The sequence below is a fragment of the Oncorhynchus kisutch genome, linkage group LG30 (genome assembly GCF_002021735.2).
Source record: "Oncorhynchus kisutch isolate 150728-3 linkage group LG30, Okis_V2, whole genome shotgun sequence".
In the NCBI taxonomy this organism is placed as follows: Eukaryota; Metazoa; Chordata; class Actinopteri; order Salmoniformes; family Salmonidae; genus Oncorhynchus; species Oncorhynchus kisutch.
Window position 1 is genome coordinate 28,032,623 of NC_034203.2, and position 22,579 is coordinate 28,055,201.

Sequence of the window (22,579 nt, forward strand, 5' to 3'; positions counted from 1 at the left end):
TATTGTTAACAAATATAGGTAGCATTTTATTTTATACAATTTCATTTCGTGACAATTTGCTGGAATATTAACATGTGATACAATCTACATCCTCAAAATACCATATTTGAAAAGGATTTTCCATTCAGTAGGCTTTTAAATAAATCTTTGATATACAAATTCAAAAGACAATCGATAACATAAAAACAAACATAACCATATCATAGTAACTATAGAAAATGATCCATGACGACCCAGGAAGTCTCAGTGTCCATTCCATGTTCATATTGAAGAAGAAAAAGAATACTAAATCATTCAGTACTGAAAAAAGAGAAAACAGGAGAATGAAGAAAAGCATCTCAGCAGGCATGGCATACATGAGAACAGATGCCAGCAGGTTGAGCAGTCAGTCATTTTTCTCTGTAGTATAACAGATAGGTCTTCAGCGATTCAGGCAGAGGTAAAGTCATGATTTTGTCTCTCAGCACATTCACTGCCTTTAGTATCTCAACGCTGCCAATGTCTCTCTCCTCCTCCTCCTGCTGCTCCTTCTCCTGCGCCTCTTGCTGCTCCTGGTCCTCCTTGTGCTGCTCCTGGTCAATCTGTTCGTCCTCCTCGCTCTCCATGGCTTGGGGGATCAGCTGGTTACCCACAAAGATGTACGTGTTAATGCGTCGCAGCCGGCAACGCCTGCGCTTGCGTTTCTGGGGCGCCCTCTGCACCAGACCTTTGTCAGGACATTCTTCATTGGTCAGATCTCGCAGGGTGCGGCGGATGTAGACGCGAGACAGGTCCTGAAGGCTCCTGACTGTCACTGGGGCTGAGGAGGAGGAGAGGACACAGACATGGATGGCAGGTCAAATTAGCCCAATAACATTTCAGTACGCAAGAGCTCGATTATAGGTTGGTCATTTGGATAAAATACTTCAAATACATTTATAGAAAAATAAGTAATGGAAAAATGTCATTACGGTTAATGAAATACTTAGAATGATGCACCAACCCACTGGGTAACTAAGCCTCTAGAGTCAAAGCAAAGTTTTTGTTAGAAATTGGCTGGTCTTAACTTTAAATAAATCCTTTGACTTGAAAAGTGTGGCTTACTTTAAACCTCAAAAGAGAGATAGAAAACAAAACAAAGGGGTAATTGTTCTGATATGTCTATTTACAGAGAACAGAAAAAAGTTATATAATCATTAGTGCACACTGTAGCAAAACTCTTATATTTTTCTAGTTTGTTGCCTAGTGAATAAGACCCAATATTTAAAGTAGAACAGGGGATAGAGTAGAGAACTCACGGAGCTCTACAGCATCAGGCTTGCTTCCCTCAGCTCTGTTCTTCTGGACCAGAGGTGCGAATGACACGGCCAGGATATTCTTACTCTCCCAGGAACACTGACCAGTCCTGGTGATCTGTATCAGCTGCAATCAGAAAATAAAGAGTGACAGTTACTGTATAGCAACCACAATAACATCAGTCCATTGAGACAATGGAGGACATACCATGTTAACACCAATCCACTAGACAAATAAAATAACATTATATTGGTCGCGTACCCAGTTTAGCAGGTTTTGTGTCGGGTGCAGCAAATGCTTTTGTTTCTAGTTGTAATCAATCAATGCAGTAAAAATCAACACGTACACAATAATCCAAAATGTAAAAAAATTATCCAGAATTTGGTTCATCAGTAGACACAGAGTATACCAAACACTAGGAACACCTTCCTAATATTAAGATGCACCCCCCACACACACTTTTGCCCTCAGAACAGCCTCAATTCATTGGGGCATGGACTCTACAAAGTGTCAAAAGCATCCCACTGATCCTGGCCCACGTTGAGTCCAATGCTTCCCACAGTTGTGTCAATTTTTGTGGATGTCCTCTGGGTGGTGGACCATTCTTGATACACACGGGAAACTCTTGAGCGTGAAAAACTCAGCACTGTTGCAGTTCTTGACAAAAAACAGTGCACATGGCACCTACTACCCTGTTTAAAAGGCACTTAAATATTTTGTCTTGCCCATTCACCCTCTGAATGGCACACATACACAATCCATTTCTCAATTGTCGCAAGGCTTAAAAATGATTCTTTAACCTGTTTCCTTCACCAATGACTGAAGTGGATTTAACAAGTGACATCAATAAGGGATCATAGCTTTCACCTGGATTCACCTGGTCAGTCTATGTTATGAAAAGAGCAGGTGTTAATGTTTTGTATACTCAGTGTATATAAATAGTATGTAAACATTATTTAAGTGACCTGTGTTCCATGACTATGTACATAGGACAGCAGTCCCCAAGGTGCAGGGTAGAGTAGCCGGCAGATGACAGTGACTGAAGGTCAGAGTAGGGTACTGGGCAGAGAGGGCAGGGTACTGGGCAGAGAGGGCAGGGTACTGGGCGGAGGGCAGGGTACTGGGCGGAGGGAAGGGTACTGGGCAGAGGGCAGGGTACTGGGCGGAGGGCAGGGTACTGGGCAGAGGGCAGGGTACTGGGCGGAGGTTGTATAGTGGTGGCTGTTTAACAGTCTGATGGCCTGGAGATAAACAGCATCTATCAGTCCCTCGGTCCCAGCTTTGATGCACCTGTACTGTCTACGTCTTGTAGATGGTAGTGGAATGAACAGGCCGTGGCTTGGGTGACTAAGGTCCTTGATCTTCTTGGCCTTGCTGCGACACTGGGTGCTATAGAGCTCCTGGAGGGCAGGCAGTGTTCCCCCGATGATGCATTGGGCTGACCGTACCACCCTCTGGAGAGCCCTGAGGTTGCGGATGGTGCAATTGCTGTAGCAGGTGGTGATACAGTTGATAGGATGCTCTCAATTGTGCATCTGTAGAAGTTTGTGACAGACTTAGGGGCTAAGCCATATTTCAACAGTCTTGTGATGTTGAGGGTGTGAAGGGACCATTTCAGCTCCTTCATTTTGTTGACATTGATGGGGAAGTTATTTTTCTTGCACCACTCCACCCTGTAGGCTGTCTCGTCATTGTTGGTAATCAGGCCTACTACTGTTGTGTTGTCAGCAAACTTGATGATTGAGTTGGAGACGTGCGTGGCCACGCAGTCATGGGTGAGCAGGGAGTACAAGAGGGGGCTGACCACAAACCATGTGGGGCCCGTGTTGAGGATCAGCGTGCCGGAGGTTTTGTGGCCTTCCTTCACTACCTGGGATCGGCCCGTCAGGAAGTCCAGAACCCAGTTGCACAGGGAGGGGTTCAGACCCAGAGCTCTGAGCTTAGAGGCCACTAAGGTGTTGAAGGCTGAGTTATAGTTGGTGAACAGCATTCTGATGCAGTATTCCTCTTGTCCAGGTGGGATAGGGCAATACAGTGAATTTGGAACGTATTCAAACCCCTCGACTTTTTCCACATTTTGTTATGTTACAGCCTCATTCTAAAATGTATTAAATTGCCCCCCCCCCCCCCCCCAAATCTACACACAATACCTGATAATGACAAAGCAAAAACAGGTTTTTAGAAATGTTTGCAAATGTATAAAAAATAGCTTTTTAAAAATTTAATATGACAATTACAGAAGTATTCAGACCCTTTACTCAGTACTTTATTGAACCATGTTTGGCAGCGATTACAGCCTTGAGTATTCTTGGGTATGAAGCTACAAGCTTATTTGGAGGGTTTCTCCCATTCTTCTCTGCAGATCCTCTCAAGATCTGTCAGGTTGGATGAGGAGCGTTGCTACACAGCTATTTTCAGGTCTCTCCAGAGAAGTAAGATCAGGTTTAAGTCCGGGCTCTGGCTGGCACACTCAATGACCGATCCTGTAGAGGTTTAAACATCAATCTACTAGACACATACCAACCATGTTAACACCAACCCACTAGACGCATACCAACCATGTTAACACCATCCCACTAGACACATACCAACCATGTTAACACCAACCCACTAGACGCATACCAACCATGTTAACACCATCCCACTAGACGCATACCAACCATGTTAACACCAACCCACTAGACGCGTACCAACCATGTTAACACCAACCCACTAGACGCATACCAACCATGTTAACACCAACCCACTAGACGCATACCAACCATGTTAACACCAACCCACTAGAGGCATACCAATCATGTTAACACCATCATTCCACTAGACCAGAGGGTTATCCTACGAATCAGGTTTGAGGAGATAGCGAGGTAACTTTGGTCAACTCCGAGTTCAACTGCGGACTCCAATACAAAAGTGGTTGACCTTTCAGCCAGGTAAATTTTTATGGCAATGAATCCTTCAATAATAACCTTCTCTGGGCAGGCTAACTCACGGCTGACTCCACTTATCCTGAATGAAATGATTGAGCTGCGAGTTGATGACAAATGAAATCAGATTCCATCCCTCTTGCATAGAATTTGAGTCATCATCACCTTCATTTGAGGAAGACTGATTAAATATTTTATTCATCAAATGTTTGTTTGCTGTAAAAAAAAAATGTGTTGGAATATATCACATTACACATTTAGTAAAGATAGAATGCATTTAAAACTTCACGCAATGTAACACCTTTGTATGACTTTATAATAAAAAAAATGTTGATATGTGTTGGAAAAAAGAACCAAAGAAGGCATTACAAGTAAGTCATAAAATAAAGACGGCGCTTCTGAAAGCCTATTTCACACCATAGCCTGCTGAATTTGCAAGATACATTTCCTTTCATTTTGATTTTGGCACAAATGAACATTTCTCACTCACCCGCCCATGGATTTCTGTTTCAGCATTGTCTGAACGAAGAGTTCGGCATTTGACTAGCCATGTGTGACATGCACGAGCAGTCACAAGCCTGCTAGAGTTAGCGGCAGGTGGACAATCAATATCAACCGTCGTAATACGGAGGAAGCCTGAGCTGGAATGTGAATCTAACTTGAAGCTGGTTAGCTTTAGAAAACCCAGAGTAGATCTAGCTTGCAGTGTCGGATATCCCTCAGGGGTCCCCAATTACATTCAGCTGCAGACCAATTTTTTCTTGAGCGGATGGTCAGGGGGCCAGAACACAATTATAAACTATTTGTATACTTCAAAATGAATGCAAGAAGCCCAAACAGATCTATGTATGCGTGGGAATATTTAAAATCACTGAGCTGATTTCTTGGTGATTTGACAGTCTTAATCTTCAACAACAATTTAGGATGTTTTTTATTTTATTAGAAAGCTTGGGGGGGCCAAATAAAAATAATGTCGAATTTGGAGTACCCAGCACTAGACAATGGAAAAGTTACACCAATCATAATAACACCACCACCAATACACCAAGACAAGAGTGACAAAAATCACATGTATTATATGCATCTTCAGTTCCACACCAGAAAGAGACATGGGTGCCTTCAAATATCTACTTGACAAAAAGCTGGTTTTGGCCATCGCATGGAGGTGTTGATCCAGAGAAACTGTGGTGGACCTGAGCTTCTAAGCTACCTCAGCCCTTGGCCTCAATTCTCCACATCAAAACCTCCCCCCTCTTTATTGCACCACCACTCAAACCTGGCAATGCAGGAGTTCCAACTGTTTCCTGAAAAACAACATAAGCAGCTAGACTTTCCATTTCACAAGATGACAGACTGTGGGCTTGTGCAAGCCCTTCAAAAATGTTATTTCTCTGCTTGAGTGCCACACAACGTCATCCTTTTTCTAAAGTGTTTTTGCTATTTTCCAATTTGTTAGAGGACAAAATAGACCAGACTGATGGCGTAAGTACCAGTTCAGGGCCTTCTGAGGAACAATCAATAACGATGGCTGGGTATCGTAACATCATTGGTCATGCAGGCCAGGGCTGTATCACTAACAGCATCCCAAATGGCACCCTATTACATATATAGTGCACTTCTTTAGATCAGGACCCATAGTGCTCTGATCAAAAGTATTGCACTATATAGTGAATAAGTTGCGACTTCAGACGCAGCTTCTGATTACCAACGCAGAAGGCACCATCATGAATAATGATGTTTATAATATCTGCATTATTCAGAGACATTCTACCGCTTACCTGATCCTCTATAGGCATCACTAGAATACCCCCAACTTTGAGCAGGATTTTCATGTAATTTTCATGATCCTTCTGCACCCCCGCACCACAGTAGATACGGTCGTATTGGTGACTGTCTGACGAGATCTCCAGACAGTTGCCCACCACAAAGATGGGTTCACAGAACTCAAACCTGACAAAAACAAAATAAAGTAAAAAGGTAATAAAAGCAAGCCAAAAGGCATCCACGAAAAATGTGTTTTTCAATCAGTCAGAAATAATGTAAAAAAGATTTCAAAGCCTTAAAATGTATTCAAATGGCAAGACACGTCTTAAAAGATGCTGTCCAGGATCTTTAGCACCTACAAATTCGTAACATATTGTATGAATTAGTATCTGTAACATACATTAGGAATTGAAAATAAAGTAAAAAGTTTGGACACACCTACTCATTCAAGGGTTTTTCTTTATTTTTACTATGTTTTACATTGTAGAATAATAACTATGAAATAACACAAATGGAATCAAGTAAATAAAAATGTGTTAAACAACTCAAAATATATTTTAGATTTGAGATTCTTCAATGTAGCCACCCTTTGCCTTGATGACAGCGTCGCACACTCTTGGCATTCCCTCAACCAGCTTCGAGGTAGTCACCTGGATTGCATTTCAATGGACAGGTGTGCCTTGTTAAAAAAGTGAATTTGTGGAATTTCTTTCCTTCTTAATGCATTTGAGCTAATCAGATGTGTTGTGACAGTAAGGGTGGTATACGGCGGCAGGGTAGCCTAGTGGTTAGAGCGTTGGACTAGTAACCGGAAGGTTGCAAGTTCAAAACCCCGAGCTGACAAGGTACAAATCTGTCGTTCTGCCCCTGAACAGGCAGTTAACCCACTGTTCCTAGGCCGTCATTGAAAATAAGAATTTGTTCTTAACTGACTTGCCTAGTTAAATAAAGGAAAAATAAAACAGAAGATAGCCCTATTTGGTAAAAGACCAAGTCCATATTATGGCAAGAACAGCTCAAATAATCAAAGAGAAACAACAGTCCATCATCACTTTAAGACATGAAAGTCAGGAAATCCTGAACATTTCAAGAAATTCTGAAGTTTCTTCAAGCGCAGTCGTAAAAACCATCAAGCGCTATGATGAAACTGGCTCTCATGAGGACCGCCACCGATTTATTTAGAATTCAAGGCACACTTAACGAAAACGGCTACCACAGTATTCTGCAGCAATATGCCATCCCATCTGGTTTGCACTTAGTGGGACTATCATTTGTTTTTCAACAGGACAATGACCCAACACACCTCCAGACTGTTTAAGGGCTACTTGACCAAAAAGGAGAATGATGGAGTGCTGCATCAGATGACCACACCGACCTCAACCCAAATGAGATGGTCTGGGATGAGTTGGACCGCAGAGTGAAGGAAAAGCATCCAACAAGTGCTCAGCATATGTGGGAACTCCTTCAAGACGGTTGGAAAGCATTCCTCATGAAGCTGGTTGAGAGAATGCCAAGAGTGTGCAAAGCTGTCATCAAGTCAAAGGGTGGCTACTTTGAAGAATCTCAAATATATCTAAATTAGCTTAACACTTTTTTGGTTACTACATGATTCCGTATGTGTTATTTCCTAGTATTTATGTCTTCACTATTATTTTACAATGTAGAAAATAGTAAAAAATAAAGAAAAACGCTGGAATGAGTAGGTGTGTCCAAACTTTTGACTGGTACTAAACTCAGCAAAAAAAGAAAAGTCCTCGCACTGTCAACTGTGTTTATTTTCAGCTAATTTAACATGTGCAAATATTTGTACGAACATAACAAGATTCAACAACTGAGACATAAACAAGTTCCACAGACATGTGACGAACAGAAATGGAATAATGTGTCCCTGAACAAAGGGGGGGTCAAAATCAAAGTAACAGTCAATGCAGCTGGTGGCCACACCAGATACTAAGTACTGCAGTGCATCTCCTCACAGTTCTTGCTGTGAGATGTTACCCCGCTCTTCCACCAAGGCACCTGCAAGTTCCCAGACATTTCTGGGGGGAATGGCCAAAGCCCTCACCCTTTGACCCAACAGGTCCCAGACGTGCTCAATGGGATTGAGATCCGGGCTCTTGGCTGGCCATGGCAGAACACTGACATTCATGTCTTGCAGGAAATCACGCACCCAACGAGCAGTACAGCTGGTAGCATTGTCATGCTGGAGGGTCATTTAAGGATGAGCCTGCAGGAAGGGTACCACATGAGGGAGGAGGATGTCTTCCCTGTAACGCACAGCGTTGAGATTGCCTGCAGTGACAACAAGCTCAGTCCGATGATGCTGTGACACACCGCCCCAGACCATGACGGACCCTCCACCTCCAAATCGATCCCACTCCAGAACACAGTCCTCGGTGTCAACGCTCATTCCTTCGGCGAGAAACGCGAATCCGACCATCACCCCTGGTGAGACAAAACCGCGACTCGTCAGAGAAGAGCACTTTTTGCCAGTCCTGCCTGGTACAGCGAAGGTGGGTTTGTGCCCACCAACGTTGTTGCCAGTGATGTCTGGTGAGGACCTGCTTTACAAAAGGCCTACAAGCCCTCAGTCCAGCCTCTCTCAGCCTATTGCGGACAGTCTGAGCACTGATGGAGGGAATGTGCGTTCCTGGTGTAACTCGGGCAGTTGTTGCCATCCTGTACCTGTCCCACAGATGTGAGGTTCGGATGTACCGATCCTGCGCAGGTGTTGTTACACGTGCTCTGCCACTGCGAGGACAATCAGCTGTCTTCCTGTAGTGCTGTCTTAGGTGTCTCACAGTACGGACATTGCAATTTATGACCTTAATTGCCTACCGTCTGTAAGCTGTTTGTGCCTTAACGACCATTCCACAGGTGCATGTTCATTAATTGTTTATGGGTTCATTGAGCAAGCATGGGAAACAGTGTTTAAACCCTTTACAATGAAGATCTGTGAAGTTATTTGGATTTGTATGAATTATCTTTGAAAGACAGGATCCTGGAAAATGTCCGTTTCTTTTTTTGCTGAGTTATATATATATATATATATACACACATATACAGTGGGGCAAAAAAGTATTTAGTCAGCCACCAATTGTGCAAGTTCTCCCACTTAAAAAGAATTGAGAGGCCTGTAGTTATCATAGGTACACTTCAACTATGACAGACGAAATGAGAAAAAGAAAACCAGAAAATCACATTGTAGGATTTTTAATGAATTTATTTGAAAATTATGGTGGAAAATAAGTATTTGGTCACCTACAAACAAACAAGATTTCTGGCTCTCACAGACCTGTAACTTCTTTAAGAGGCTCCTCTGTCCTCCACTCGTTACCTGTATTAATGGCACCTGTTTGAACTTGTTATCAGTATAAAAGACACCTGTCCACAACCTCAAACAGTCACACTCCAAACTCCACTATGGCCAAGACCAAAGAGCTGTCAAAGGACACCAGAAACAAAATTGTAGACCTGCACCAGGCTGGGAAGACTGAATCTTGAAGAAATCAACTGTGGGAGCAATTATTAGGAAATGGAAGACATACAAGAACACTGATAATGTCCCTCGATCTGGGGCTCCACGCAAGATCTCACCCCGTGGGATCAAAATGATCCCAGAACCACACGGGGGGGCCTAGTGAATGACCTGCAGAGAGCTGGGACCAAAGTAACAAAGCCTACCATCAGTAACACACTATGCCGCCTGGGACTCAAATCCTACAGTGCCAGACGTGTCCCCCTGCTTAAGCCAGTACATGTCCAGGCCCATCTGAAGTATGCTAGAGAGCATTTGGATTGGGAGAATGTCATATGGTCAGATGAAACCAAAATAGAACTTTTTGGTAAAAACTCAACTCGTCGTGTTTAGAGGACAAAGAATGCTGAGTTGCATCCAAAGAACACCATACCTACTGTGAAGCATGGGGGTGGAAACATGCTTTGGGGCTGTTTTTCTGCAAAGGGACCAGGACGACTGATCCGTGTAAAGGAAAGAATGAATGGGGCCATGTATCGTGGAAGTGTACCTATGATGAAAACTACAGGCCTCTCTCATCTTTTTAAGTGGGAGAACTTGCACAATTGGTGGCTGACTAAATACTTTTTTGCCCCACTGTACATACACACACAGTTGAAGTCGGAAATACATTTGCCAAATACTTTTTTGCCCCACTGTACATACACACACAGTTGAAGTCGGAAATACATTAGCCAAATACATTTCATCTCAGTTTTTCACAATTCCTGACATTTAATCCAAGTAAAAATTCCCTGTCTTAGGTCAGTTAGGATCACCACTTTAATTAAAGAATGTGAAATTTCAGAATAATAGTAGAGAGAATGATTTATTTCAGCTTTTATTGCTTTCATCACATTCCAAGTGGGTCAGAAGTGTACATACACTCAATTAGTATTTGGTAGCATTTCCTTTAAATTGTTGAACTTGGGTCAAACGTTTCAGGTAGCCTTCCACAACCTTCCCACAATAAGTTGGAGGAATTTTGGCCCATTCCTCATGGCAGAGCTGGTGTAACTGAGTCAGGTTTGTAGGCCTCCTTGCTCGCACATGCTTTTTCAGTTCTGCCCACAAATGTTCTATAGGATTGAGGTCAGGGCTTTATGATGGCCACTCCGCTACCTTGCCTTTGTTGTCCTTAAGCCAGAACGTGTCTCCTTATTGAGCGTTATGACGGCTGAGTGGTACCATGGTGTTTATACTTGTACTATTGTTTGTACAGATGAATGTGGTACCTTCAGGTGTTTGGAAATTAGTCCCAAGGATGAACCAGACTTGTGTAGGTCTACAAGTTTTTTCTGAGGTCTTGGCTGATTTCTTATGATTTTCCCATGATGTCAAGCAAAGAGGCACTGAATTTGAAGCTAGGCCTTGAAATACATCCACAGGTACACCTCCAATTGACTCAAATTATGCCAATTAGCCTATCAGAAGCTTCTAAAGCCATGACATCATTTTCTGGAATTTTCCAAGCTGTATAAAAAGGCACAGTCAACTTAGTGTATGTAAACTTCTGATGCATTAGAATTGTGATACAGTGAATTATAAGTGAAATAATCTGTCTGTAAACAATTGTTGGAAAAATGACTTGTGTCATGCACAATTTAGAGGTACAATATCCATTTCAATTAATATTTTTGGTTTATATAAAATGTACCTGTGGGATGCCACACAAAAGAAAAACAAAAGTAAGAAATACATAGAGTTTAAGTAACAATAAATTCAGTATTAACCCACCCCCTCCAAAAAATATACAAGTGGGCCTCCACCCCCAACCTCCCCTCCTATTCACCGAACCAACATGTCTCCATCCAACCACAGTATATTTGTCCAGGCCTCAATTGTTCTTTGACTAGCACCATTAGTTATTGCTGTCGATAATTCTAATGTTTTAATATCTAATAGTAACTGTACCCACTGGCAAATTGGGAAAGAGTGAGGTGAATGCCATCGAAGAGCCAACATCAGTAATTTTCTTTGATTGATTGAGAGATTCAAGGAGCTATCATCATTAAGTTACATGGTAGATGAAACGCATTTAACTGCAGGGCACTCCCACATGATATGAAGGAATGTGCCTACTTGATTTAGGGGACACAGTGAACAGTTGTCATCGTAGAATGTTTCCTCTGTCTTAAATACAGTCTGTGAACAAACGTAAAATGTTTAAGTTTATGGTTTAGATTACAGGATGCCAAGGTCATATATTTACATATTCTGTTCCAGTTAAAAGGGTTGTTCAGATTCAATTAGATCTGGGGCCCATACTTTCTTTATGGATAACTCCCAAAAGTTGTTTATATATTATAGAGATCAGTCATTTTGGGAGCCCAGATAATGTATTTTTAAATCCCATAATTGGATGGGTTTCCCAAGGGCCTCCATAGGCTAGCATAGCTGACTTAAATTGTAAATATATACTTAACCAAAATATAAACGCAACATGCAACAAACATTTTGTTTTGAGTTACAGTTCATTTAAGGAAATAAGTCAGTTGAAATAAATTCATGAAACGTGGGACCAACACTTTACATGTTGTGTTCATATTTTTGTTCATTGTAGTAAAATATAATCTGTGTATAATGAAATGAGTGATCAGTAGATTTGAAAGAAATGTGTGTTCTTTCCTTCGATTGATGAATTGCCTTGGGCAGGGGTTCCATGGATAATAAAAATAGCAAAGTAGAAATTGGATCGCCTTGTCTGCTGCTTCTATTGATTCTGAAAGGAGAGGAGCAGATATTGCCTGTTATAACTATGGCTGAGGAATTGGCATATAGCATTTTAGTCATATTAATGAAATTGGAGACAATTCCCATAGGTTCTAAGACAGACCAGAGATGACCATTCTAGTCTATTAAAAGCTTTTTCTGCATCGAGCGATTAAGCAGCCCAAGGAGCTGTATGTGTTTAAGATCTGTAATAATCGATGGAGGTTATCCAAGGAAAAACTTTTTTTAACAAACCCATCCTAATTGATTACAAAATTTGAAATAGAGCTCAGAAGAAATACCATCCCATCCAGGTAATTTGCCTTTATTCGTGCTATCCAATGCCCTTTTGAGTTCATTGAGAGAGATTTGGGCTCCCAGCGAGGTGGCTTCCTCTGTTGAGAGAAGAGGAGTTCTTATTATTTTAGAAAGGATAGTCTGGCTTGGTGTGGATTTAAAATAGAAGTGGGAGAATCTTTGATTCATTTGGGTTCTGATAGTAATTCCCCTATTTCAGATTCAATAGTTGCTATATCAGCTAATTGATCATTATTGCATAGCTTTTTGGCCAGTAAACGACTGGGACGATTACCATGGAATTAATGGTTGAGTCTGACTCGATGAATGGAAAATTCTGCTCTCTGTATTATTAATAAATTAAGCTCGGTCTTGACATAGAAAAGAGTGTTTGTTGAGAACACTAACGCAAATAACAACATTTCCAATTCTGCTATCTTTTTAAATGGTGATTTATTCAACACAGATGCAAATGCAGTTCCATTATTTTTTATAAAATCTATGATGGCATCCCGTAGAATCCGGGGTTCATCGACTGAATCTTTATTGATCATTATGAATGAATTTAGTTCAATTTCAAATTGATCACAGAATGTAGGAGTTTGTAGTAATAAAACATTGAAACGCCATCTTGTTGCGTAGGAGATTCTGACATTTTAAGTTAGCAGTAGTAAGCATGGTGGTCAGTAGTTGTAGACTGTAGTTGGTCTTATCAGATTTGTCCTGCATGTCCAAAATGGCATTCATGTCTGTCCCGATAACCAGATGGAATTCAGTTAATTTTGACAATATGCTGTTCAGAGAATCAAAAAATGTAGGATCATGAGTTTGGAGTGTGCACATTAATAAAAGGCCATTTTCTTTCCATTATGGATACATTTAAGGAAAGTGATTCCGCCTTCTTGGCCTTCGTCTTTACCCAAGATGGTGATTTTCAGTTTCTTATGTATCATTATGATTACACCTTTAGTTCTGTTTGGGGCTGATGAAAAAGAAGCCCGTTTGTACAAATGATTCTCTATTCTATGTGCACCCTTTTAGAGTAGGTGTGTTTCTTGGAGCATTGCAATATCAATATGGTTTCTTGCTAGGACATCAAGACAGCTGGAACATTTGATAGGACTATTAAGGTCTTTCAAATTCCAAGAGAGAATAGCTAGCGTTGCCATTGTTTTTCAAAAAACAATTCATTATTAATGATGAATCTTTAGTGTTAATAAGCCTATGGATGTGAAACAAAAATCAGGACCCACAGGGGAACCAACCCATTCGTCGTTTCCCATCCAGAACCCCCCCATGAACCACTCCCCCTGCCCCACAGCCCTCCTGCCCCGGTTCTCCCCTACCTGCACTGTCATTACAGGGTTGCAGCATAACAGTGAGTGGCAGCTTTACATATGAAATCTCTAAAGCAGAATATTTTGGGGGATGTTGAGAAAGAAAGAAAAACTAAAACATAAAATAAGTAACCATTTAACCTTTCAGACCTTTAAAATTAAGTTTGCAGACTTGTTGAGTTAGGGTGGGTAATGAAGAAAAATAAAGGAAAAAAGTATTTCTATTAAGCATTTATGTACTCTATACTATTTCCAAAAAAAGAAAGACGGTATCTACAAGAAATGCAGTCTATAATCTAGATCTTCACAATAGTTAATCATGGCCTGTAGGCCAAGTCCTCCCTGGGTGATAAATTTAGTAGCGGAAACAGAGGGGGAAAGTCAACAACAAAAAAATAATAATAAAAGGCTGAAATTATACAAAAGCTCTGGAGCATCACTGTAAGGCAATTTCCATGTCTGAAAATTGGCAGGCAGAAAAATACTAACTGAACTGCATCTAGTTATTTAACCAGAGTTTCACTGCATGCACCATTACACCCTATATAACATGTGTAACGTTTTGATTAAGCTTCCAACTCACTTATCAAAGCTGTCACTATTCTTGATGAAGTCATCTAGTTTCTCCTTGGCGTATTCCACCACATCCGTATGGAGCTCCACTCCATGGTTCACACCAAATGGACCTGCAAAAAAACTATTAAAAGTTCATTTGCAGTGATTACACATCACTTACGACCGGTTAGGTGGGTCTGCGTTTGACTTCGTATACTATCCATGTGTGTTGCCTTGTGTTGTTTAAGCATAGGTTAACTCATTAGGGCTAGAGCATTGATGTATACCATCACCATATAATCGTTAATCAAGATTTAAATGAATATCTCAACACATCATAGAGAGGGAAAATATTTAATTAAACAAACAGAGGCATCGTTACCTATTATGAGTCCCACCATGGTGCTGAGGTATCCAGTCCCACTGCCCAGATTGAGGAAGGACAGTCCCTGCTGGAGCTTCAGAGCCTCCATCACCTCAGAGTAGATACAGGGGGCAGAAAGGTGGATGTTGCCATGCTTCCACGCCAGGTCCTTATAGGCATTGTCCCTGTAGTGTAGGTAAGGAGATGGGACACCCTTATGTTAGCTCCAGGAAAATGTTTACTAAGATAAAACAATTTTGTACAGATCATTATAGGTACCAAGGTTGGGGCAATACCTTTTCAATTCAGTTGATTCAGGAAATAAACTGAAATTCACATATGAGAAAAATTAGGAAATGGAATTTCTGTTTACTTCCTGAATTGAAATGGACCCCAAACCTGATGTTGATAAAACTGGATAGGTTGTATAGAGCATTAAGGGTAGTGTAGTACCTGTAGCCATCCAGGTAGTAGTCCCCGCGGTCTATGGCCCTGAAGGCCTGCTCCACGCGACCTGTACGGATGTACTGCGCATCCTTCAGGTTGTCAATCAGATCATTGTTGTCCTCCCCGGCACTCACTGCACCCCCCATGGCAAGAAAGAAACGGTAGAGCAAAAAGAGGGTGCAAAACTCTTCTTTCCACAAGTGGAACACTGTGTTGTCTTCTTAGCGGGGCATGGAGCGATGAAGAGGACAGTGGGACACCTGAGGGACTTGTGTTCTTCTTTCCTGAGGGCCACTTCACACCATTGTCATATCAAGATAGGCTAACTCCAGGGAATTGAGAGAGAGGGAGACAATGATAAAAGAGAGATAAGATGATATGTGTAGTAGGGGGTGTCAGTCTATGGAGAAACCATAACTACGCAGCCTAGAGGTCAATACCCATGTTTCTACAGTGCAAAGCAAGCAACTATGGAGAAAAATATATGTTTTGATTTTCTGTGTAAGCACATGAAGCTAGTGGTAACCACAATTGTTAGGAGTTCATTGGTGTTAACTACAATGAGATCTTCATTAATAATTCTGTAAAACTGATGAAGTATAGTGTCCTGTTTTTTATGAAGCGTGAAAAACACTGCGGGACGGGTAGCTACTTATCATTTCAGTTACTAAAAAACATAAGTGAAAAACCTAGCATGACTCGAATGAGTATGGTCTGTGAGGAGATCATAAAGCCCATCTACAGTGTATGAAAGACGGGGCAGGGGAAGACACGTTTTGAATTCTCTATCAGCCTTCTCAGCATCTCCACCTAACACATCTGAGTCAGCTAATAAAGATTGCATTCAGAGGTGACATTGTAGTACAGTAGCTAGTAGGGCTTGTGGAGAGGTAATTTTCCATTGGCTCTTCTTTCACACACTGGCAAAAATAAATAATTGATTCATTCTCACCCTTGTATGATAGTACTGTGTTACAGGAGCAGATTTTTGTTCTGGTTTTATTCATCCATCCCTGAAATGCAGTCCTTTGAGTTTTCTGCAACCAAAAAAAAGGGCTGTCAAAATGGGTCAAGCAGTAAAGGACTGAGTAGAGTACTGCACTGCACTCATGCATGCTGCTGCTGACAAGCCTATGACTTGTCTTAAACATACAGACAGAGAAGGGTGGGAGCTAATTTAGTTACCTAAAATAGGTACATGTGGTTTGAACTTGACCTGAAATCCTGCAATAGATTCAGATAACCTAGTTAGCTAAATATATACACAGAGAGAAATTATATTCGCCTATGCATTAAACACCTATGTTCAGGGCTGCATTCAGTTGGGCACAAAGTTGTGGACCGTTCAAATAAGCCAGAAAAATCCCATGTAGAACAAACACACCTCTAACAAGTAGAAGATGGCGCCGGGGAAGATGGCAGATGTTTTACGTGCCCCCAGCCGATTGTGGTTTTTTGTTTGCTTATTTGTGTTGTTTGTAATTTATTTTTTTACTTATTTTGTACATAATGTTGCCGCTACCGTCTCTTATGACCGAAAATAACTTATAGACACCAGGACTGTGATTACTCACCACGGACAAGTAGAATCCTCTTTTTCCTTTCACGACTCTGACGAGCCCGACGCGAAGGATACACTGCTTCCTCGGAAACAGGCCCTGATCTCCGTGATCTGCGTGAAGAGGAGGTGGAGAAAGAGGGGCCGAATGTCGGGCTACCTTCTGAGAATTCGTAGGCGATCGAATAAACCCCCACTTCCCTCCATTCTGCTAGCAAACGTGCACTCTTTGGACAATAAAATCGAAGAGTTACATGGAAGATGGAACTACCAACGGAACATTAAAAACGAACATCTTATACTTCACAAAGTCGTGGCTGAACGACAACAACATCAACATACAGCTGGCTGGTTATACGATGTACTGGTAGGATAGAACAGCGGCGTCTGGTAAGACAAGGGGCGGCAGTCTATGTATATTTGTAAACAACAGCTGGTGCACAATATCTAAGGAAGTCTCAAGCTATTGCTCGCCTGAGGTAGAGTATCTCATGATAAGCTGTAGACCACACAACCTACCGAGAGAGTTTTCATCTGTATTCTTTGTAGCTGTTTACATACCATCACAGTCAGAGGCTGGCACTAAGACAGCCAATACTTAGTCCAATACTCCACTCAGCAAACTGGATGCAGTCTATCACAGTGCCATCCATTTTGTTACCAAATCACCTTATACCACCTGTATGCTCTAGTCGGCTGGCCTTCGCTACATATTCGTCGCCAGACCCACTGGCTCCAGGTCATCTATAAGTCTATGCTAGGTAAAGCTCCACCTTATCTCAGTTCACTGGTCACGATAACAACACCCACCTGTAACACACGTTCCAGCAGGTATATCTCACGGATCATTCCCAAAGCCAACACCTAATTTGGTCACATTTCCTTCCAGTTCTCTGTTGCCAGTGACTGGAATGAATTGCAAAAATCGCTGAAGCTGGAGACTTTTATTTCCCTCACCAACTTTAAACATCAGCTATCTGAGCAGCTAACCGATCGCTGCAGCTGTACATAGTCCATCTGTAAATAGCCCACCCAATCTACCTACCTCATCCGGTTTTATTTACTTTCCTGCTCTTTTGCACATCATCATCTGCTCATTTATCACTCCAGTGTTAATCTGCTAAATTGTAATTCTTCACTTCTATGGCTTATTTATTGCCTATCTCCTCATGCCTTTTGCACACACTGTATATAGACATCATTTTTTTATACTGTGTCATTGACTTGTTTATTGTGTTATTGGCTTGTTTATTGTTTATTCCATGTGTAACTATGTGTTGTTGTCTGTGTCACACTGCTTTGCTTTATCTTGGCCAGGTCGCAGTTGTTCTCAACTAGCCTACCTGGTTAAATAAAGGTGAAATAAAAATAATTAAATAGAAACTGCCTTGTCCAGGGGCAGAACGACATATGTTTACCTTGTCAGATCGGGGATTCGATCCAGCAACCTTTCGGTTACTGGACCAATGCTCCAACCACTAGGCTACCTGCCTATTTTGGGTCAGTAGAAAGAAAAATCTACTTTTAATTCTCCTGCACTATTTACAGAGAGAATTGTCATAGAACAGTAGACAGGCTGCCAGTAGCCTAATGTTCGAATTTTCTAACTAGTTTTCATTGGGAAGGTAGATAAGGCGTTTATTTTTATTTTAAAGCAATCACTTTTGCATGTGAAAACACATAATCCTACTGATTACTCCACGTGCTCAATCTAGTTTAGGCTATATCACTCCTGGTTAGAGCCGATTTCGCCATGGGCTTCGAACAGGCCACCAGGCTCACGCCCAGGGGGCAGCCCGGGTCCAAATCGAATGCAATCACCTTTCAGCCGGTCAAAACACGCACACACGGATGACATTAATCGAAACCCACTCATTGACTAGTTCTCATCCACGATTGGCAGAATTATTTGAAGCCAATCAACTGCTTTCTAGAACAGTTACCACAGATTGGACGTTTTCCATCAAATCATCTTGCCCTGATATCTCAGCACTGCGTTTTGTGGAAAACAAAATATAAACAGGAAATGGGCTAGCCTCTTTTCTGGTTAATTACCTTTCAAATTGATAACAATAACTGTTTAAAATATTACATTGAATTGAGCTTCATGATGTAACTCGTTGCCTAGCTAAGAAACATCAACTAGCTAAATTACATACATTGGCTGAAACGGTGTTATGTTGCGTTATTTTAATCATACAACACGACATTGCAGACAATTTAATGTTACCTAGCTAACGTAACTAGCTAGGCGTTTAGCCACAACGAATTTCAGGTTAGTAGCTAAAAAATGGTGTTATGTAAGCAAGGCGTGACAAAACCAATTTCCCAATGTTTGCGCCATAGCTAATATCCATCAGCATTGCAGCAGGTTCGATAGTTAATGTGGACCAAATAGCACGATACATATTGAACGTTGCCAGCTAACGCCAGGCTCCATTTAGCAGTCGATGATGGCCATAATCAACTAACGTAGGCTAAACTAGCTAAGTATTAACGAAAGAATTAGCAAAAATACATTGCGATTCGTGGTGAAAGGAAGTGGAGTTGACAGATGGACATTGGCGTAAACAGATGTCAATCGTCTCTAGAATGGAAGTTTTGAACACATGCAGGCCCAAACAGTCTGTGTGTCACCAATTCAGACAAAGCCATGGTAGTTAGCGAGTAGCCACTTTATAAAAGACAAAATGTCGACATTGCACTTTTAGATTGGAAAATACTCACAGCGCAATGGTTCAACGCAGTCCCAATAGCTATGGAGTTTGGGATTAGCAGCAATGCAGTCGTTTACACCACCTTCTCCGTTGTTATTGACTGGAATCCTTGCAAGGAAAGGAAACAAAGACTGAACTTGTACTACTTAGCCAGAGGGATAAATGACAAGCCAGAGCCTAGGGAAATAGCAGTTTTTAGACGAGCTGGAGAGATCACATATGCCGACCTGGAAAACAAGAAACTGGTCGAGGTGATGAAGGCATTGGACAACTACTGTGCACCACGCAGGAATACTGTGTTCGAGAGAAATTAATTTTGGGCACACAACTTCAATGAACAGGCAGGTATTGACAAGTGTATAACCTTACTGAGAACACGCGGTTGTGAGTTCAAAGACACCGAGGATTTAACCCTAGCTAAGGCAATACATGTTTGCTGTACAAAATACATTACATCAACTCAGGCTACAGTACCAGTCAAAAGTTTGGACGCATCTACTCTTTATTTTTTACAATTTTCTACATTGTAGAATAGCAGCCAAAAAGTACTCAGCATATGTGGGAACTCCTTCAAGACTGTTGGAAAATCATTCCAGGTGAAGCTGGTTAAGACAATGCCAAGAGTGTGCAAAGCTGTCAAGGCAACGGGTGGCTACTTTGAATAATCTAAAATATATTTTGAAATATATTTATATTTGTTTAACACTTTTTTGGGGTTACTACATGATTCCATGTGTTATTTCATAGTTTTGACATCTTCACTATTATTCTGCAATGTAGAAAATAGTGAAAATAAAGAAAAACGCTTGAATGAGTAGGTGTGTCAAGTTTTGACTGATACTGTATGTTAGCTAGCAATATCACAGAACAGTTTGTGCATGCTATGGAAGAAAAGGGCCGCCATTATACAATCACGAGCACAGTCAGAATAAAGGCCGCCCCCATGCTCAACCAACGAGCAGCAGGCAAAGACTTGTGGAAAAACAAACAAACCAAAGAGGTGTCCTGCATTCAATGTTGAATGTAAAAAATGTGGCAAGATAAATCACTTTGCAGCTGTGTGGAGGTCAAGGACAGATGTTGCTCCTTTTGAAACGGAGGTCAAGGAAGTGGACATGTTGTTCATAGGTGCAGTGATACAAGCGCTCAAAAAAGATGCTGGCTGGCACACAAACTTGCGTATAGGGGGACCGACAGTCAACTTTTAAGTTAGACACAGTAGCTGAAGCTTATGTGCTCCCACAAGCAATAGCTGACAAATTGCCCAAGCAATTCAACGTGAAAGAGACTAAGACTGTACTCATAGCCTATGGAGGCACCCGCATTAAACCAAAGGGCATCATGATATTGCAAGTTGCCACGCGGCACAAACAAGCCCATCTACAGTTCTATGTTACAGATGCATCTGATACCACTGCTAGGCAGAGAGGCCTGTGTGCAGCTTGACCTCATCAGAAAAATGTCAACAGTTGCATGCCATGCTCTGCCATGCTCCAAGAAGAGCTACTCAAGCCTCTTAAGGATCTGCCCCTTAAAAAAAAAAATAACCTAAAATGACATACCCAAACCTAACTGCCTGTAGCTCAGGCCCTGAAGCAAGGATATGAATATTATTGGTACCATTTGAAAGGAAATGTGAAAGGAATGTAGGAGAATATAACACAGTAGATCTGGTAAAAGATAATACAAAGAAAAAACTAACTGTTCTTTTGTATTTTTTTTGTACCATCTTTGAAATGCAAGAAAAAGGCCATAATGTATTATTCCAGCCCTGGTGCAATTTAGAATTTGGCCACTAGATGGCAGCAGTGTATGTGCAAAGTTTTCGACTGATCCAATGAACCATTGCATTTCTGTAAAAAAAAAAAAAAAAACATTGTATCAAGACTGCCCAAATGTGCCTAATTAGTTTATGAATAACTTTTCATGTTGGGCACTCTTCTCAAACAGTAACATGCTATTATTTCACTGTAATAACTACTGTAAATTGGACAGTGCAGTTAGATTAACAAGAATTTAAGCTTTCTGCCAATATCAGATATGTCTATGTCCTGGGAAATGTTCTTGTTACTTACAACCTCATGCTAATCGCATTAGGCTACGTTAGCTCAGCTGTCCTGTGGATGGGACACCAATCCCAAAGAAGATTTATTAAAGGACTCTGAGTTTCCAGGCCTTCACCACATCTACATTGATCCAAAAGTCCCTCCCTCCTGTTGTTCATGGATGGAGGAAAATCCCATATGATGTGCTTGACCAGCTGAAAGAGACATTGGACAGTCAAGAGCAGAGGGGTGTGGTCAGCACAGTAACAAAACCATCAGCGTGATTGAAGCACCTTTGGCAGCAACTACAGCCTCGAGTCTTGGGTATGACGCTACAAGCTTGGAACCTGTATTTGGGGAGTTTCTCCCATTCTTCTCTGCAGATCGTCTCAAGCTCTGTCAGGTTGAATGGGGAGCATCTCTGCACAGCTATTTTCAGGTCTTTCCAAAGATGTTCTATCGTTCAAGTCCGGGCTCTGGCTGAAGCCACTTCTGCGTTGTCTTCGCTGTGTGCTTAGGGTCATTGTCCTGTTGGGAAGTTAACCTTCGCCCTGTCTGAGGTCCTGAGTGCTCTGGAGCAGGTTTTCATCAAGGATCTCTCTGTACTTTGCTCTGTTCACCTTTCCCTTGGTCTTGACTAGTCTCCCAGTCTCTGTCGCTGAAAAACCTCCCCACAGAAGGATTCTACCACCACCATGCTTCACCGTAGGGATGGTGCCAGGTTTCCTCCAGACGTGATGCTTTGCATTCAGGCCAAAGAGTTCAATCTTGGTTTCATCAGACCAGAGAATCTTGTTTTTCATGGTCTGAGAGTCCTTTAGGTGCCTTTTGGTAAAATCCAAGCAGGCTGTCATGTGCCTTTTACTGAGGAGTGGCTTCCGTCTTGCCACTCTACTATAAAGGCCTGATTGGTGGAGTGCTAAAGAGATGGTTGTCCTTCTGGAAGGTTCTCCATTCTCCACAGAGGAACTTTGGAGCTCTGTCAGAGTGACCATCGGTTTCTTGGCTGCCTCCTTGACCAAGGCCCTTCTTCCCCGATTGCCTAGTTTGGCCGGGCGGCCAGCTCT

At 41.7% G+C, this 22,579-nt stretch overlaps 1 protein-coding gene across 9 annotated transcripts; it reads right to left on the reverse strand.

The window, feature by feature from the left end:
* LOC109875072 (protein-L-isoaspartate O-methyltransferase domain-containing protein 1-like) lies at nucleotides 1-19,877 on the reverse strand. 9 transcript variants are annotated; one of them, XM_031810246.1, is made up of 11 exons: nucleotides 19,478-19,877; nucleotides 16,767-16,864; nucleotides 16,145-16,229; nucleotides 15,199-15,514; nucleotides 14,764-14,930; nucleotides 14,410-14,512; nucleotides 12,495-12,587; nucleotides 11,563-12,202; nucleotides 5,978-6,149; nucleotides 1,278-1,401; nucleotides 1-799 (listed from the first exon to the last, which is right to left on the reverse strand). In XM_031810246.1, the coding sequence occupies exons 9-11, from the start codon at nucleotides 6,029-6,031 to the stop codon at nucleotides 390-392; spliced, it is 588 nt and encodes a 195-aa protein (XP_031666106.1). In that variant the 5' UTR covers nucleotides 6,032-6,149; nucleotides 11,563-12,202; nucleotides 12,495-12,587; nucleotides 14,410-14,512; nucleotides 14,764-14,930; nucleotides 15,199-15,514; nucleotides 16,145-16,229; nucleotides 16,767-16,864; nucleotides 19,478-19,877; the 3' UTR covers nucleotides 1-389. The 9 variants fall into 9 exon arrangements, with proteins under 9 accessions (XP_031666106.1, XP_031666107.1, XP_020322815.1 ...); XM_031810247.1 differs by lacking the exons at nucleotides 11,563-12,202; nucleotides 12,495-12,587 and adding an exon at nucleotides 16,378-16,416 and having other exon boundaries at nucleotides 14,410-14,523; XM_020467226.2 differs by lacking the exons at nucleotides 11,563-12,202; nucleotides 12,495-12,587 and having other exon boundaries at nucleotides 19,478-19,575; nucleotides 19,695-19,865.
* Between the last annotated feature and the right edge of the window lie 2,702 nt (nucleotides 19,878-22,579).

Excerpts from the sequence above, each read along its gene's own strand:
- LOC109875072 (XM_020467226.2), bottom strand. The coding sequence starts at position 15,338 with ATGGGGGGTGCAGTGAGTGCCGGGGAGGACAACAATGATCTGATTGAC. Across the intron at positions 14,931-15,198 it reads TACTACCTGGATGGCTACAG|GGACAATGCCTATAAGGACC; the intron begins GTACTACACTAC and ends CCTACACTACAG. Across the intron at positions 800-1,277 it reads GCCTGATGCTGTAGAGCTCC|CCCCAGTGACAGTCAGGAGC; the intron begins GTGAGTTCTCTA and ends CCTCCTCCTCAG.